General features: G+C 37.1%; 1 protein-coding gene across 3 annotated transcripts in view; it reads right to left on the reverse strand.

Annotated features, from left to right (window-relative positions):
* Positions 1-19,828, reverse strand: part of tenm1 (teneurin transmembrane protein 1) — a 291,251-nt gene that overhangs the window by 40,754 nt on the left and 230,669 nt on the right. For 2 of the 3 annotated variants that reach the window (XM_052114401.1, XM_052114419.1), the window contains exons 19-22: positions 14,135-14,278; positions 13,198-13,447; positions 10,793-10,813; positions 6,925-7,157 (exon numbers count right to left, since the gene is read on the reverse strand). In XM_052114401.1, the coding sequence (XP_051970361.1) occupies positions 6,925-7,157; positions 10,793-10,813; positions 13,198-13,447; positions 14,135-14,278 (648 nt within the window). The remainder of the gene's footprint in view (positions 1-6,924; positions 7,158-10,792; positions 10,814-13,197; positions 13,448-14,134; positions 14,279-19,828) is intronic. The other variant, XM_052114410.1, reaches the window with a different exon arrangement.

Consider the following 19,828-nt stretch of genomic DNA (forward strand, 5'->3'; position numbering starts at 1 on the left):
ACACACACACACACACACACACACACACACACACACACACACACCACGCACATTGGTGAGGCTTTCCTTATAAGGACTCGCCATAGACATAACGATTTTTACACTGTACAAACTATAGATTGTATCCCCTAACCCTAAACCTAACCCTCACAAAAAACTTTCAGAATTTTTAAATTTTCAAAAAAAACATTGTTCAGTATGTTTTTAAGCAATTTGAATTATGGGGACACTAGAAATGTCCTCATGAACCACATGTATAGCAAAATACCCTTGTAATTACCAGTTTGTAACCTAAAAAAAAGTCCTCTCAAACCACCCAAACCCACACAAACACACACATTACCCTGGATGCTGTAATAGTACCTGTCTCAATAAACCTGTTCACGAATGCATCTTGTTATGGGTGCTAATTACAAGGCATATTACCCACTTAACGAGCATAACGAGCTTAATTATTTATACTGCCGTTGAAATAAAGGGTATACCCTCTCTGCTCTTTAATGGGTCTTGAAAACTGACACTGAGAGACCCCCGTTCCAAAAATGTGCTTTCTTACTCATCTGCTAAAATGCCAAATGCTAGTTAGAGTTGAAGATGATCAGAGAGGACGCTAATCCTTACACTCACACGCACATATTAAAACTCAGAGGCAAAATATGTTAATTTAGACCTCAGAAGCACTTCTCCTCTCTCTGACCCTGCTGGAATGGAGCATCTCTCTTTATCTCTACCTCTTCTCTGTACCTCTTTTACTCTGGGCTGGCATCAGACCGGACAGTGAGTGCACTATCATGTAGGGAGCTGTGAATTTATGTCTCCTTTTTCTCCACATCTCTCTCCACACTGAATCCAAGATTTCACTGAATCATGGAGCTGGCTTGCTCGAATTTTGGTCCCAACTGTGTGTTGAGACTAACTGTACTGCATATTCGCACCCATTTTGAGCTTTTACCAATGCATGCATGGGAATTTCAGAAAAAAATAAAATCTGAATTCCCATGACAATTTAATGTGAATGGACAAGTGATGTCTGGAGATTTGTGGGTGTACCAAGCTGACATTTTATTTTTTTTCCTTGCATTTAAACAAAGCTTTTTATTTTAGTATCTTCATATATCTTCACCATATTTAATACATACAATCTCAAAAAATAAGAGCTATCAAATTAATGTGGATAGCTTAGCTTAGATATTTTGGTCTAGGAAGAATTTGAGAAATGCTCAGAGTTCATATCTCTGACTTATTGCAATGTGAGCACTACCTTGAAATCTCTTAAAATAAAGACACGTGTGAGATTCACAGGGTTGTCTTCTTTGAAGAGAAAGTCTCAAGAAAAACGCTCTATTTACTCCATATGTACTGTACATTTATTGCAGCACTAAAGAGATCTCATTTGTGATTTTTCTCTACGATATGGAAAACAACATATTGTCAAAGAGTGTTTCATGTGACTGCATGTTCCTTTAATGTAAGTGTTGATTTTCATCCGATTCCATATCCAGAAGTTCAAGCACAAAACTCTGAATGGCATTAGCTGATAGGTTCCTTGATCTTGTTATATGTTAGCCAATCACATGTTGTAAGCTGATAGGTCCTTTGCCTTCTCTCTTTGCCTGACATTTACATTTGCTCAGCTTGCAAGTAGTTCGGCTTCACTGCAGCGCACTACAAGAGTTTTCTCTGAAACCCTCCATCTCCCCGGCTCCACCTTGGATGTTGTTTCTACATCTAATTGTGCAGCAGCATGTCAGACTTGATTGATGCGGCATGTCTTGTGTTTTGTTTTGCAGCAGCAGCATGTTCACATGGTTAACTCAGTATGTCTGTTTATGTTCTAGCAATAGCAAGTCTGCATGCTTTCTCTGCAGCAGCAACATAGCAGATCTAGTCTACCAAGACCAATATCCTATCAATATATCATAACCACATTAACATGCTAAATCTTCCAGAGTTGTCATGACTGAACTTCTTTATGAGCTGTTGACATGGCCTGTGTAGCTCAGCGAGTATTGATGCTGACTACCACCCCTGAAGTCACAAGTTCGAATCCAGGGTGTGCTGAGTGACTCCAGCCAGGTCTCCTAAGCAACCAAAGTGGCCCAGTTGCTAGGCAGGTTATAGTCACATGGGGTAAACTCCACGTGGTCGAGATTAGTGGTCATCAGTCTCAATGGGAGAGTTGCATGAGCCTCTACATACAGAGTCTCTGCGGTGTCATGCGTAACGAACCATGTGATAAGATGCGTGGATTGACTGTCTCAGAAGCGGAGGCAACTGAAACTTGTCTTCCGCCACCCAGATTGAGGTGAGTACCACCACATGGACCTACTAAGTAGTGGGAATTGGGCATTTCAAATTGGGAGAAAACGGGATAAAAAAAATGAGCTGTTGACAAGTACACCATAGTTCTGCTATTAATAATCTAAAGGGCAGTACTTTTTACTCAATATATTCATGAACTACTCTAATAAGTTAACAACCACGGAGCACAACAAAAATATCACATTCTCCTGGAAAGAATGGAAAAAAAGAGTTAATATAAACCCAGCTGCTGCATAATCATAGAGTGTTTGTACTACCAGGTATTTAACAGCCCACCATTGTTTAGAGACACTGGGGTCAGGAATTGGCTGGTTAGCATGACCCATTAGCCCTGGCCAGAACTACAGCATAGTGTGCCAAAAAGCATGTTTTCCGCATTGATGGCCATTCAAATTGTGTTGTCACAAAATCCATTTTTTTTCCAAGCAACATATAATTTTTGTTATATTATAGTACATGTTACCAGTGACATATTGTTTTGGAGCGCTCTTTAAAGTGTGAAGTGGACTTTTTGTGGAATTTTCCCTGTCTATTTCTATTGTTGAGTAATCTGTCACGTGACACCTGTAGCAGAACTGAGTGCCCCTGAGCAACTTCAGATTGTGTACTTCCGGCGGGCCTTGTGCCAGCAGAGCACTGCCATAAAGATGAATGTGGATACTAATGGATAACTATCTCCAGGTATATAGAACTCATTCTACTCAGAGAGTCGATACTCCTTGTATGTTTCCCTGTAATGTCTTGTCAAAATCATACCATTTACCTCTTAAAAATAAAATGTATTTTAAAAGAATCTGGGAATTTTTTTAGGATCTTGGTATTTTCTGTTTTATTTTGGGTTGTTTACTGGCCCACAGCCTGTGGTAGTTGGAGCAAGCTGAAGACTCGCTCTCCATTTTTTCTGCACTAAATAGATCATAGTCAAGGAAGATGCTGCCGTGATGCAGGGATCAATACGGCATCACTCTGATTTTCTATGTGTATAAAGAGATATTGATTAATAAAACATTCTGTATATTGAGATTAATTGAATCAACTGTGAGCCAAAGTCAAGACACTCTACCTCACAGAACTGTCAAGACTCATATAAGTGTAACATATGAAGACGCACATATCAGCGTTGCATGTAATTTTAGCAAAAGTTACAGAAACATCATCACACAAACATGTTAATGCTTTCACTGCTGTCAATTTGTCTGGATCCCCTCATGGCCTGAGAACACAGAAGGTCGGATTGCAGTTATTGAAGGAGTCAGAATTTCGGTCAGACCCTCTTACAGATAATAGACTTCAGTAAAAACACTAACAAGGGGAAAAGGAGTATTCTACCCCGAGAAACACAATAGCTGGCTTTTATCTGTCATTTGCTGAAGAAAAAAAAAGCACATTTGAAACGTAAAAGGCTTAAATCAGTTTTAAATGTGATTTACTATTAGACAGTGATCTGAAACACAGCTTTTGCTTCCAGAGCAGCTTGAAATCAAAGTGCGAGCACACTCACACACACACACACACACAACATTCTTGCTCTGGGATTGTTTATGAATTCAACCCTCAGGGGTTTACAAGTAAGTGGAGGCTTTTAACTGCGACAGTTGAGTGAGTGAGTGAGTTTGCGTGTGAGAGCGAAAGAGAGAGTGCACAATGAGGCTTGAAGGATACGAGAACATACGTGCCTGTTAGCCACGCCCCTGTCTGTCTATCAGGCTGACTGACGGGTTTAAAGAGACAGTGGCAGTGATGGATAGGCGGGACTAATAGCCGCTCCACCTGATTTAGCAAAGAGGGGAGACATCTTTCATTTATATAACTTTTTCAAGTTTTTCTCTCACTGAAAAATGCCACTATTTTTCTCTTTTCATCACCAATAACCACTTCGCCTTTCTACCAATCTGTCTCATCCTCTCGAGAGATTATTTTTGAGACGATACAAATGTTGTTAATTTTACATTTCATTCAATTCTGAAAAGTGCTGTATATACAAAAATATCTATATGATGAAAAATCGATTATTTGACCCAATCATTTTGTGTTGATGTATTTTTATGCAGTGCTTACTAGGCTTTAAGCATGGCAAATTATTTCAGACACCGCAACAGACAGGATATGATGCCACACTCAAGGATTTCTGGTTTTAAAAATAATAAATCAAATAACAAATGTCATTATATTCAGAATGGCATGCAGCTCTAAATGATGTATTCTTTTAATTGAGCTAAAGGGTCAGTGTGTTACATTTCATTGTTCTGTTGGTTACACAAAGTGGCAGGTGAGAGTTGTTCCAAACTTAAACTTTGGTACGCAGCAGAATGGTACGCATATTTCTTCGCACAAGCTTGTGTTTCCGGACTCCTGCCTTTGGATGCATTTGAATGGGAGTGAATGGAGCATGAAGTGTAGTGTGACCACATATTCATGCTTATTATTAGTGTATTGTGCTGTTACCTCAGCAAAATGCTGACGTCAAAGCCTAGAGAAATCAAATGTCAGTCCAGTTTCCTGTGCTAAGGTATATCTGTGTGGCACAGACTATGTAGAGCATTCCAAAACGGTGGCTTATGAGGTTCAGTAAGGGTTAGGATGATGCCTAAAATTGTTATATGTAAACCAGGCAAATACTGTTTAGTCTACGACAGACCCCGTTGTATTAAAATGAATGGGAATAATTGGAAAATAACAGATGTCGAAAAAGTCAAACCTTGATCACACTACAGTTCACGCTCCATTCCAATGCATAAGATTGGGGAGAAATGAAATGCAAGCTCATGCAAAGAAATTTCGTACTACGCTGCGTACCAAAGTTCAAGCTTGGTGAACACTGAACCGTGAATTCGTATGATGAGAGAATGCGTGACCAGAGGTGGAAAGAGTACCGAAAAATAATACACAAATAAAAGTACTGTTACATCTTAATCTCTCACATCAACCCAATAATCTCTAAAAATATTACATTACAGCTATATTACAGGCTACATTATAGACACACAGAATCTTGTAAGCAGAAATATGAAATTTACCTCGATATGTTTCTTCAAATTAGAAGAAGGATTAGTGCTGACATCTGGCTTGAGCAAGTTAAACTCACATGACACAGTCAAACAACTTTTTCCCTGCGAAAAGCCCTTTCAGGTTTCAGGTGCTTGAGGTATCCTCCACAGTTGGTGCCAGATCTACAGCTGCTGTTCAAGTGTGTGATTTGATTTGATGGGAGTCACACTCTCTTTTATAAATAAAATCAGGACAGGGATGTAGCGAACACAGACAGAGGGAAAATACTGAAGTAAAAGTACAGTTACAGCACTTAAAATATACTCAAGTAAAAGTATACAATTTATTAACTACTTAAAAAAAGTACAATTCCTGGGAAAAACGACTTAATTACAGTAACATAAGTATTTGTAATTTGTTACTTTACACCCCTGCGCATGACCAACAAAAGAGCGAAACGCCACACACTCTGATCTCTTGGTTCAGTAAAAATAATACATATTTTAAAGCCACGTGATTTATTGTTGCAGGAATGTTTTTTAATATAATATTATTTTTATATGTGATGTATTATTTTCTTATACAAGAAGCCATCCAACTTGATATCATATTGTGGTTCATTGTGTTGTCTGAAAAAAGTTGAGCTTAAAGCCTAGTGTGACTGCACCTTTACAGGAAAAAGAGCCTAAGGCCTTTTAGATACAGACATTGCCTGCCAGTCAACTCCAGAACACTCATGCACATTAGCTGGACTTAAAAAATATTGCTTTTTTAGAGTGATTTATTCTAAAGAAGCACAAGTTTTGATACCATTTGTTTTTACTGCTGATTTGAAATATGATCTTTGATCATAATATTGACCATCCATTTTGGAGCTATTCTTTTATGCTAGAAAATAGCTCGGAGCATTCCAAAAATGGCCACCAAGTGGACTAACTTGCCTTGAAGGACATCCAAGTTGGGCAATTGTTGCTAGGAAATATCACACATTCAAGTAGGAAACAAAATACAAAAGAGGCCAAACTATAACAAATACACAATGAACAACGAAAAGCTATTTTCTGCTGTGCCAGTAAATATAATTAAATAAAGGTATATAATGAAGTAATTTTTTAATAATTAATTAAATTAATTTGCATAATACACACAGCAAAAATTCCACATTAATAGCTTTACATTAGATAACTGTCATAACAAATTAATATTATAAATAAAAAGCACTGAAATTGAAATCGTTTAGCAAAATCACTGAATCATTTAGCAAAATCACTGCTTTCCATCATGTTGACACAACCCTCCCAATGTCACAAGTCAGCAACTCTGTAATGTGCTCGGAACTCGTAATTACGATATTTCTGACTTAACTTGAAGGCCACATAACAAAACGCAATTGTAGAGTGCTTGCATATATCGTGTCCATACTAGCTTATGTTCAGTGGACAATATTTTGAAATGATACGATCGTGCAGAGACATAATGGCAGGCAAAAAAAAACAAAAAAAAAACTATAGCACACCCTAGGCTTTAGAAGGTAGCTGCCAATGTCAGCAGTAGGCAGCTCTCTAGATTTTAAAGCAGAGCTGGTGTGCGTGAGTATGTGTGTTGTATTCTCACCCCTGGGGTTGCTGAGGGCTGCTTCAGTGGCTTTGCCTCCATCGCCACACTGATTTGGGTGGAAGGGAGTGCACTGCTCCCCGCTGCCCGCCACCACCTCCACATTCCTGCTGAGATCTTTCGGTTCAGTCAGAGTCTTCAGGCGGTACAGCTTCCCGCTGCTAGTGTCCGACAGGTAGAGCGACTCACGCACAGGATCCATAGACAAGTAGTACTTATGAGCAGGACTAGAGCTGAGAAAGAGAGAGAGAGAAAGAGAGAGAGAGAGAGAGAGAGAGAAAGCGAGAGAGAGAGAGAGAGCACATCCCTGTGCTGAACTCATTTTTGACAAAGTCAAAACCCATACCAACAAAAATAACCAAACACAGAAAGATGCACACAAGGTTTGAGTAAAAAACCTCCAACACTCAGAGCCTAACAAAAAATTTCAATCAGTCTGAACCCAAGCTCTGATCAAACCTCTCACCCCCTCCAGTGCATTAGACCCCCGCTGGTCCATAATCTTTCTATTCTTGCTCTGTGCCATGCTGTCCTGCCTATGAGCAAATCTCCCTGCTTCCTCTTTTTCCTTGGGCAGAATGCAACAAGAAAAAAACAAAAAACAAAAAAAAACAGGAGAGAACAACTTGCTACAAGAGTTTTTCAGACAAAGCAAAATACATCCTTTGGCACATCGTTGGTGGCTTACAAGTCATGGTGAGCTTTGAGTTTGTGCCTGAAATTTATGAGGCATTCTGTTACTCTGACATTTAGGGGAGGATAAGTTCATCTATAGCACGTATCCCTTGATGCATTGAAAATCACTTTGAATTAATGTGTACATATACACTCAATGAACACTTTATTAGGAACACCTTTACATCTACTTATTCATGCGATTGTCTAATTATCCAATCGTATGGCAGCAGTGCAGTGCATAAAATATTGCAGATACGGGTCAGGAGCATCAGTTAATGTTCACATCAACCATCAGAATGGGGAAAAATGTGATCTCAGTGACCTGGACCGTGGTATTATTGTTGGTGCCAGATGGGCTAGTTTGAGTATTTCTGTAACAGCTGATCTCCTCGGATTTTCACACACAACAGTCTCTAGAGTGTATAGAGAATGGTACCAAAAACAAAAAACATCCAGTGAGCGGCAGTTCTGCGGTCAGAAAAGCCTTCTTGATGTGAGAGTTCAACAGAGAATGCCCAGACTGGTTTGAGCTGACAGAAAGGCTACGGTAACACAGATAACCCCTCTGTACAATTTTAGTGAGCAACATAGCATCTCAGAATACACAACATATTAAACCCTGAGGCAGATGGGCTACAACAGCAGAAGACCACGTCAGGCACTTTATTTAGGATCATAGTGTTCCTAATAAAGTGCTCGGTGAGTGTAAATAGTTACAGAAGCCATTTACCAAGTTTACATCAATTTATAAAAGTTAATATAGATAAATACTTCCTTCAAATCTATGTTTGTTGGAGCCAGGGTGCGGCAGTAAGCACATATGCTATAGATAAATGTAGCCTTGGTTATCATGTGGGTGATACAGGTTTGAATCCAACATTCAATAATCCCGATCATATCCCCCCTTTCCTGTCCACTCCTCACTATACACTACCGGTCAAACGTTTTGAAAAACTTGACAGAAATGTTTCTCATGATCTTAAAAATCTTTTGATCTGAAGACGTATGCTTAAATGTTTGAAATAAGTTTTGTAGACAAAAATATAATTGTGCCACCATATTAATAACTAAAATGTTATAATAAAAAGTTTTTGAAATTGATGACTTGGACCAAATAATAAAGAAAAGCAGCCAATTGTCATGTCTAGATGTGTTTTTGGTCATGTTTTGTTTTGTGGTCTTTTATTTTGAAAAGTTTTGTTCATGTTTCCTAGACATGTGATATCCTGTTTTCCCTTCATGTTTATGTGTCTTGTTTACATTGGTTCTTAGTCTTGTTATTAGTTATGCTTATTGTCTTGTTATCTTGTTTAAAGTTCTGTTTGTTGGCTTATGTTTCCCCATGTCCATGTATTTAAGCCCTCATGTTTGCCATTGTCCTTCGTTGAGTGTTGTCGGTGTAGCATTGTGTATAGTCATAGTCAATTCCAGTTTAATCTAATAGAGTCAAGTCCATGTTTATGTTTTGTTTATGTTTCACATTTGGATTTATGGTTGTTGGATTTCACAATTGTAAATAAACTGCACCTGGGTTTGTCATCACATCATCGTCTGCTCCTGTGGCATTGCCTGGCAGCAACGTTACACCAATAAGTGCCCAACATGCTGTTTAAAAAGCATCCCAGTGTGATTCTAGGCAAATTCTAGGCAAAGGGTGACTATTTTGAAGATGCTAAAATATAACACAGTTTTTATTTTTTTTTTATTTTGTTTAGTCACAACATAATTCCCATAGTTCCATTTATGTTATTCCATAGGTTTGATTACTTTACTGTTATGATAAATGTGAAAAAATAATAAAAAGTGCTTCAAAACTTTTGACCGGTAGTGTATATCTACAGTATCTAATGAAGTGGCAAAAGCTCCCACTTATCTGTGTTTCCAGACTTAGTGAAAATGTTTTAAATATTTATACAACAAGGTTGTTCGTTTAACTTTGACAGGGTGGAATCAGACCTTGATTTGATAAAAAGCCCTATCTCCAAAAGACAGCCGTAAGTACTGTATGATTTCCCCCTTGCTGTGGGCTGTAATACTGTGTGCAAATACATACGCGCGCAAAGATACGTAAATGATTACAGTATGCTTGTCTGTTTTAGTCTGTTGGGCAGAGGACTATCCCTGACTGTAACTCCCTCTCTGGGGGAAATTCACATGAAACGAGGAAGATCTAGCCTATAAGCAGAAAACTGTGGTGTAAAGCTGGCAGCAGTTTGCTGAGAAAAGCTGTTATACATCGACCAGAAAAACACCTTAAATGGATTCTTGACCACACACCCAAGATTACAAGCAACAGTAGCAACTGTGTGGCTTCATTTCACACACAAAAACATGTACACAGATACACAAATACACACAGAAATACAAACACCTACACATATACACAAACAGAAACATAAGGTATAAAGATACCAAAAATAAATACATTCAATTAAAAATATATATTTTTTATAATAATACATGACTTGTATAAAAAGAAAACAAAAGATGACAAGCTCCATTGCAATTGAAAGGTAACTGACCCTTTATTTAAGTTTTAAAGAAATAAAAATCAATAAATAAAAGAGGGGAAACTACAAATCAATAAAGGAACAAAATTGTGGTCACTGCTATATTTGTAGGTTTGTAATAATCAAAATCAATTAAAATAATTTAAAAAACAAATTATATTTATGACAAAATACATATATTACAAGATATGATATACATTTGTTGAGATGTATAGACTAAAGTTTTGGGATTGCTAATATTTTTATTCATAGGCACCAATCCCGTGGTTCTCGATAATTTGGGAAACCTTACAGCGGCACTTCTCTTTTATTATTTATGCTATTGTGTGCAGGAATATTTCTGTTTGGAGCATTAATGTGATGTGACCTTGAAGAAAACTGTGACAATTTGCTAGATCTGTTGCTGTCAGTATTTAGATTTCTTTTTACTGAGAAAATGATCTGTGAAAAGATCCAATTCAGAGCACTTATTTTTGCTTTGTTTATGCTTACTTGTGTGGGGTGTGCTGTCTCTAAGGTTGTTGTTTTGCATTTGAGACACTTAACACTTGAGTCACTTAACCTAGTTCCTCCAAGGCTGATGCATAAATGAATGGAGATTCAAAATAAAATAATGAATCCAAGCACAGTTACAATGACTGAATGACTTCACAGTAAAATGGTTTTGAAAAGGAACATACCTGTGTCTAATGTCACGGTTTCTGGGTGCAGAAAATGCAGAAAAATAAAAGTCAACATTTGATACTGATAAAAATGAGTCTTCAGCTTGATATCAGTGTCCTAAATGGTTTCTCATTTTGAAAATATATTCCAAGAGGAGAAAATTATTACTAACACAAACTAATGTACGTAACATGAAACTGTAATTACTGATACAATAACCTTGCATCCTTTCACTAATACACCAGAATTTTTTCTTTGGTAAAATAAATAAATAAATAAATAAAACAATAAAACAAAACCTAAGAAAAGTAAAATTCTTCTGGCATCTGTGAGAACTATTCATAATACATCATGTCTGAGTTAATGTATCAGTGTTGGGCTGAATACTATGTTGTATCTTACATGTAATCAGTAACATATTATGTTATGTTTCTGTTACATTACATAAAAAGTAACACATTCAGATTAATTTAGAATACTTTTAGAATACATATGTATAAGTCAAGGCACATCTGAACAATTATGAGGTAAGTCATTATTATCTTCTCTGTACTGTTACACCCCTACTTTTTACATTCAAGTGAATCCAAATAGCTAACTAGCTATTTATCAATACAATAAACTCAGCACTACCTCAAGATGTTAATTTTTAATTACTGTAGATCTGGAGTCCTTGGAAGTTTTTCTTTGTGAAAAGAAAGCAAACAGAAGGCAGTTTGTGGTCAACTACAAAATGTTGTCTAATATAAGAAAAATGCTCCCTGTACCTCTAATGGGTCTTTTCCACTGCACAGTACAACTCGATTAAACTCGACTCTGCTCGCTTTTTTGGGGGTTTTCCACTGTGGATAGTACCTGGTACCAGATACTTTTAGTACCACCTCGGTCGAGGTTCCAAAGCGAGCCGAGCTGATACTAAATGTGATGTCAAAATCCTGCAGATCAATGATTGTTCAGAGAGAATCGTCACTATCAGCATCACTGGATTTCCAACACGGGACATCAACCCGCTAATTTTAAAGTTAGCATCAGCGCTAACAGTATCATTTGTTCACGCGCCTTTCAACTTGTGAAAAAAGAAACAGCTGTGTGCAAATCCACGCCGTGGTCAATAAACAAGGTGCAGACTGTCCACTCATTAGCGAAGAAAGAAACGATGCAAAACTAAAAAGCCTTTCAGGAAGTGTCTCAGCTGTTGGCCGCACACAGCTAACACCAGACCTACCAACAGTGTAGGGAAAAGTAAAAAAAAAACTTAAGTGACTACAGAACCATCAAGGAAAAGTGGAAGTGGTTCAACCAAATGGATGCTATCTAAACCGGCGAGCAATGGGAGGGAGAGTGCCCTGGACTGGCGTTGATCCACGATGGTAGATGGTACGTTTTGTTATGTTAACTCTATACTCTGCTTGAAAGCTTCACTTTATTTATTTGACCAGCTACTGGAAGCTTGCTGCTTTATTCAGCACAATGAGCAAGTAGCTAACATCTAGCGGTTGTGTTATTATTTATGGTCAGTAATGTTTGTCGTGTTTAAGATGATGTCACGGCAGTAGAGGCGGCGTACCTATGACGATCATCCTATAATCCCACCCACGTTGAGGTGGCACTATACAGCAGTGGAAATGCAAGCTCAGAAAAATAAAGCGTTTAGAGTTGAGGCGAGTAGAACCGTAACATGCATTGGAAAAGTGACATAGGACCCAAATGCCTCTAGCTGTTAGATTGTAGTTACCATGCAGAGCTGTTTGTAAATAATCTGAATGTTCAGAATCTCTTGTTGACTCATTAATTGATTGGAATGCCAGAAATTAATACTTTTTGACACAAAATCGGATAAGAAATAAAAATTTAAGGAATATTGCGGGTTCAATACAAGTTCAGCTCAATTGATTTTTGAGTATTTAATATTGATTACCACAAAAATTTATTTTTGACACGTCCCTCATTTTCTTAAAAAAAAAGCACAAATCTAGGTTACAGTGAGACATTTGAATGGGCAATCCGTAATTGTTAAAATACTTACTATTTCAAAAGTATAGCCACAAGACATAAACAATATGTGTGTTAACATGATTTTATTGTGAAGTTATAGCCAATTTGACGTGCTTTTTAAGTGCTTTTATAAAATTCTAAGCTTCACATTTGTGCCTTTAACAGTTACTTCATTTTTGTATTCTGAATACGTAACACTGCTACTTGTATTCTGCTACAGCCCAACCCTGTACTTGATATACAGTGGCTAAAATAATGTAAAAAAATTAAAAAATAAATAAGATTTTCAATGTGGTCTTAGACATTTGGACACCTATGCACACTGTACAGTATACATACAGTAATTATATACTGTTTGCAAAAAAAAAATAAAAATAAAAATATAACAATAAAAACATTGCTGATATGCTGAATGGACCAGGCAGACCTGAGCTCCAAGATGCTGATGGCAAATCCATTGGGCAGAATCCTTCGGATGTAGTTAAAATCACCAACATACACACTTCCGTCAGAACCGCAGGCCACAGCGATGGGGGCAAACAGTTTCTGCTCCACAGCTGGACCGTTGCAGTTCGGACATGGGATCGCACGGACCACTCCGGTCCCCATCACTGTGGAGATGACCAGGGGCTGCTGGGAAATAAAGACACTCTCTCCATTGCCTTTATGAAGGATACCTGCAGGAGAAAGAGAGTGTTAGATTGAAGCCTTTATTTATTAAATATTAATTGTGACAGTGCTAAGAGGCCCTGTAGAAACATAAAATAAAGACAAGAATGACGCAAACTAGTATTTAGGTTGTCCTGAGGAACAAAGAGGTTATATTGATTGGAATGGAAGAATGTGAGATTTATTATTTCATGCTTGGTAAATAGTACAAAGCTTTTTATTGCTCATGTGAAGGTCATGGGAATTAAATGTATTTTTTATACTCAGTAAGTAAATTTCACACGATTCGTAGGAACGAATTTAGTACAACAAAACAATATGGCCAGTAATTTTGTTTATTTTTATTCCACCCAAGAAAATATTTCTACAAAAAGCCAAATCAGGATCAAATGCTGGAATTGGAGGGCACAGACAAGTGGAGACAAATACAGTGCTGTTTAAGAATGAGTATCGATACGAATTTCCTGATTTTATCTGATTTGAAGTTCTTGTTTCAAGTCCAATTTTGGTTTGATTCTATTCTGATTCATATGGTTATATTGCAGTTATAATGTTCATTTTGCTTACATCTGATATCAATTCTCTCACAATTAATTTTTTTAATTATAGTCAAATTATATAAAAATTACGCATCATGTTAACATGTTAAAGCCGCTTTGATCTTTGTCTCATGTGTGTGTGATCTCATTGCTCACCACTCTCCAGGTTGAGGATGTGGTGATGGTTCAGTGTCCATCTGCCCAGGTTGGAGGGTATTAGTTCAAAGCCCTGCAGCTGAGCGGCTCTCTTCTCCCAAAGTACAACGTCTGGACAGGATTTATACTCATATCCAACAGAGACTGTCATTAATAGACAAACACACACATTAAAGCCTTTAACCTGTTGATACGCACCCCCTTTTTGAGCACAAATGGTTGAACTTGAATGGTTGTATTTACTGGACCCTTTGGAGTATGGACACAGTTGTAGTTTCTTTTGAAAGAAGATACTTTGGGCTTTATTTCCCAAGTTTCAGAATTATTATATGTTGTTATTTTTTTAAGTTAGAGAAGTTGAAGTTTATAGTATTGGAAATATTTTGTGCTGAACATGTTTAAATCTAAATCTAAAAAACAATAATAAATGACAATCCAGAAACACAATGTTCTCAAAGCCACAAGTCTAAAGAAGTTATGTTTAAAATTTGAAGATGATTAACAAAAAATGATGTTCCTGCAAGCTTTTTTCTCAGTAAAATCACTGGGCGGTGTACAACGTAAAATTAAGGCGCCACCTTTCAAGACGACACAAAATCTGACTGCACTGCTTGGATATTATGAATAAAACAACACTGCATTTTTAAAAATAGACTTCGGAGACAGGCTCATTTTGTTTATGAGACTCTAATATATAAGATCATCTACAGTTTTACAACATGAATGCTGCTCAGATTGCATAGTTTTTTGAAGAACGATGACGAAGGGTAATACTTTCAGGCAAGATCTCATGTAAACAATGGGAATATATCAATATTTCTCAGATTTATCACTTTTATGGACAAAAAGTGCTATTGGATGTTTTTCAATGAACGCTTGTCATGGACAATTGACCCAAGTGTGGTGAACTGGATTCATCTGGCGATCGTTTTTCATAACAAATGTATGAAGTCCCATTTTGATATTGCATGTTTTCATTTGTACTCCTGGCACAAATAATAAAATTGCTGTTTCTGGAGTATTGCTATCATGAAACAGAGATCGGATATATCAATGTTGAACCCTTAGACATTTGAAAAGATGTATAATTTGTTAACATTAATTACATTTATAGATGATAAATGATATATTAAATCTAAGCAGAGGGATGGCAGGGAATTGCGTAACAGGTTAAATACCAGTAAATATCACCAATATCATCAAAATCGACAAACCACCACTATGCTTAGAAAAGACATTTACCTACCTACCCACCCACACACACACACACACACACACACACACACACACACACACACACACACACACACACACACACACACACACACACACACACACACACACACACACACACACACACACACTCACACACACACACACACACTTAGCTAAGTACCATACTGCCCTACCAAAATGCAGTACACCAACAACTGAGATAAATGCCTTCAAAGTTCTTTGATTGTTCAGCCGAATCATCCAAACATGCCAAACATGTCTCATAGGACAGATTATAATTTAAGGCCTGATTTACTAATCTCCCAAATAACAGGTACTAATTTGCTTGTGCAGTCTATGAAATAGCGTGTGCACGTCTTGGGCGTGTTGCAGGTGATTTACTAAAACAAATATTTTAGGCTACATTCACACCACAGCTGAATATGGCCCAGATAAAAAAAAAATTATCAGATAAATTTTTTATTTATTTAGGTTGTTCAAATGACATTTTAAATGTAGCCCATATCAGACAATGGGCTGAACAGCCGACACTCCTTAACTGACACACCTTGAGCGTACGTATAACAAATTCTGACATGTTCATGATTATAGTATTAATTAAATTATAATAAAAAATGTAATTTAATGCAGAAAAGACACATGCCTATCTGATAATATGTCCGCAAGTGATGGAGAAAGACTGATGATGGTTAAAGTATTTTTATGTAGTAATTTGCCTTTGTATGGTGGGTTTGGGCCACATTCAGCTGCGGTGTGAACGTAGCCTTAGACACACTCTACAAAAGAAGACTTTTGTGTGGGATAATTCCACCAAATGCATGCTCACCTACATCACGGCTCTCACTAGATACCATTTTATTTTTGAATTCAATATTTATTCGATATCAAGCAGTTGATGAGAATACTGGTGTATTCTAAAATGGGATCTGAATTTCAAAACGCAGATATCTTGGCCATGGTGAAGTTGTGCTCAGGAGACACGGGAGGCTCTACGGGAAAGAAGCAATGCTCACAATTTGTTTCGCTGAGGGAAAGACACACCTGTTCGGCATGGGTCTATCAGACGCACCGGCCCACTTCGATCGATCACTGGAGGGAACGGCCACTTAGAATATTTCACCAGTTAAAATAACATTAAAATATGACATACTTTGGGCATAAATTGTTAGTAGGCTATTTTTACCTTAGAATTAAGAGTTGCATGATCATCAGAAGGCCTATACTATCAGTTATGATTTCGAGTTCTAAAATAACCAAATATACTTTTAACATTAATGTTTGTCATAAATGGGTTTTGTATGTATTCTGCATTTTTAAAGTCTCTGTTTTGCCACAATGACAGCATGATACACAGTGAAAATCAGATTAATAGCTGCCTTTCATTAGTATTAATTTGCTCTTGCAGTTTGCATTTCTAAAATGAATGACATTTTGGTCATTATGAAATTTGGACAAATTGTGCAGTTAAAGGGTTAGTTCACCAAAAAATGAAAATTCTCTCATAATTTACTCACCCTCATGATATCCCAGGTGTGAATGACTTACTTTCTTCACCAGAACACATTTGAAGAAAAATAGAAAAATATTTTAGCTCAGTAAATCCTTAAAATGTGGATGGTGATCTGACTTTTGAAGCTCCAAAATTCACAGACAGATTGCATGACCGTCATCCATACCACACCAGCTGTTAAATTAATGTCTTCTAAAGCGATAACATCACTTTTGGTTTGAAAAAGAATTTAAGTACTTTTTAACTGTAATCGATTAATCCATTGCAATGGTTTATAGTTAAAAAGTACTTAAATATTGATCTTTTTCACAACAAAAGTGACCGTATTGCTATAGAAGACATTAATTTAACCGCTGCAGTCGTATCAATGACGATTATGCTGACTGTATGTGATTTTTGGGGCTTCAAAAGTCTGATCTCCATCCACTTGCATATTTAGGACCTACTGAGCTAAGATATTTTTCTATTTTTCTTCGAATGTTTTCTGGTGACAAAAGGTCATAAACACCTGGGATGGCATGAGGGTGAGTAAATAATTAGTGAATTCAAATTTTTGGGTGAACTATCCCTATAAGGCAGTTTACCTTTGCACAGCTTATAGACTTGTAATGTATTTCATATAAAGCTAATTATAAATTCTATTGAGTAACTTGAACCCAAGCACTACCCCCCAAAAAAAACCCTTTTGCATTTTTAGACTAACAGTAAAATAAAGAAACACACGCACACACATGCGCACACACACACACACACACACACAAATACAGTTATTCATTTAAAAGTGACATAATTGCAGTATTTTAATGCATAAATTACACAGTATAACCAGTAATTACTGTCATGTAGAGTAAACCTGCACAGATTTCCGGAAATTTGAGTAATTTGACAAATGAGCTACCCTATAAAAATTTTATTTATAAATTCCAGCATTGAAACATATTTCACCACATCCCACAGGATAACATCTACAAATAATATATGTTACTTTATATAATTACATATTTTTATATACAACAGTTAGTTCCAGTCCTCAAATCTGATTGGACGAGAGACGTTCCACGAGCACTGATGGTCTGACAGCATCAGCACTCGGATGCTTCATTGTGTGTATCACTCCGCTTGTGTTCATGCCATTCTAAACTAAAGTGCAAAAGCAGAGCAGTTCTGTTAGGAGTTACGGTCTATATAATTTTGAAATTACATATGTTAGCCAGCAGGTGGTGGCAAAAGATCATTTTTGTGTGTAATATGAGCCAGTTGGTGACGTAAATTGAATCCGTTAGTCATTGTTTACATAGAACAGCACTCTTTGATCGCTCATATTACCACTACATTACTTAAGCTAGGACATTGTTTTAAATGTCTTTATATTAACAATTTCAGGATTAAGGCTCATCACAGCTGAGAGACACACCAGACTGTTTGATTACAGATTTCGAGGCACTTACCGAGTTTCCACATTGGATACACACTGTTTAAAATGGTGGAGGACATCGCTGTTTCTATAGTGAATGACTCTTGCACGACTACTGGGGAAATAGGGAGAAATACCCCCACTTAGATGCTATTTTTCCACAGAGAAAGCTGACCTTCAGAACGCTGACAGCATATCTGCTTGGGAGTGGCAACAGGTGATCACACATGCTCTCTCTCTCTCTCTCTCTCTCTCTCTCACAAACACATACACATGCACACACCCATCCTTGTTTATCCAATAACTTGTTAGAAACAGCACAAGCCATGATACTATTTCTGGAGTGAACTTTTTGAATTACTAATGAAGGCTTGGACGCATCATTTGTTTTGAACCAGCAACGGCAGATTCTAATCTGTCGCGTAAGAAAGTAGTTCCATGCACAGAGAACGCATTCTCAGAGAAAAGTGGGCAGCACAGATAGCTGGCTACAGTAAACGTTGATTAATTACAATTGCGTCAGTTACAGCAGTGTTGCTATGGTGTTAAGGTGACCTTAATTAAACAGGTGCTTCAAAATAGCAGCAGCCAACATAAAAACAGTGAAGAGCATGGATAATAACTATTAACTAACAAATATTTTTTGCCTATTTGCAGGGCAGAGACATTATGAGGATTTTATTTAGTATTTCTCTACCTCTCTACCTATATGTTGATTACATGAGTGTTCACATAAATGACTATTCTCTAATTTGTAGTGAAATTGGAGTTAATTTTCACCATAATAGCCAGTAATTACTTTTTGTTTGCTATTATGCTGTAGGTGCACATGCGTAAAACAGACTACTCACTCTTTTCAATCAGTGCAAGATGAAGGATTCAGACTCTAAGCAGTGTCTGATTGCTGTCATTGTGATGGATCTCAAATGAATGGCAGTATATATATATATATATATATATATATATAGAGAGAGAGAGAGAGAGAGAGAGAGAGAGAGAGAGAGAGAGAGAGAGAGAGAGAGAGAGAGAGAGAGAGAACAAACAGACAGTAGAGAGAGGTAGAATGGTTGATCTCCTGCTCCAATACAGTGATAGAAAAAAATATGGCTATGGAATAATGACTTTGATTAGATTTCAAGTCTGATTGTATGAAAAATGTATCTTACAATTCTGTGAAAGAAGATCTCTCGAAGAGTCACTGTAGAAAGAATGCAACAGTTGCAACTCACATTAACCACATGCACGGATATAATGCAACAATGATGCATGGAAAACTGTGTAAGATGCTGTCTGCATTTTGAGTGAGTTTGATTAATATTTTGTCTTGTTAATGACATGATGCAACAAGCACTGCTGCAGGTTATATAGAGCACTCTCACCTTGCAGAATGTTACATGCAACTGAAGTGATTCTATGTCAAATTAGAATGACATCTTAGTTTTATCTAATTTGTAATCTGATTTTCTAAAGCTTTGGCTAGTTTTGCCATCGTTAGAGTGGCAGCAGTAGAAACGCCCACTAGTGACTTCACAGT

The sequence above is a fragment of the Xyrauchen texanus genome, chromosome 4 (assembly GCF_025860055.1).
Source record: "Xyrauchen texanus isolate HMW12.3.18 chromosome 4, RBS_HiC_50CHRs, whole genome shotgun sequence".
Lineage (NCBI taxonomy): Eukaryota > Metazoa > Chordata > Actinopteri > Cypriniformes > Catostomidae > Xyrauchen > Xyrauchen texanus.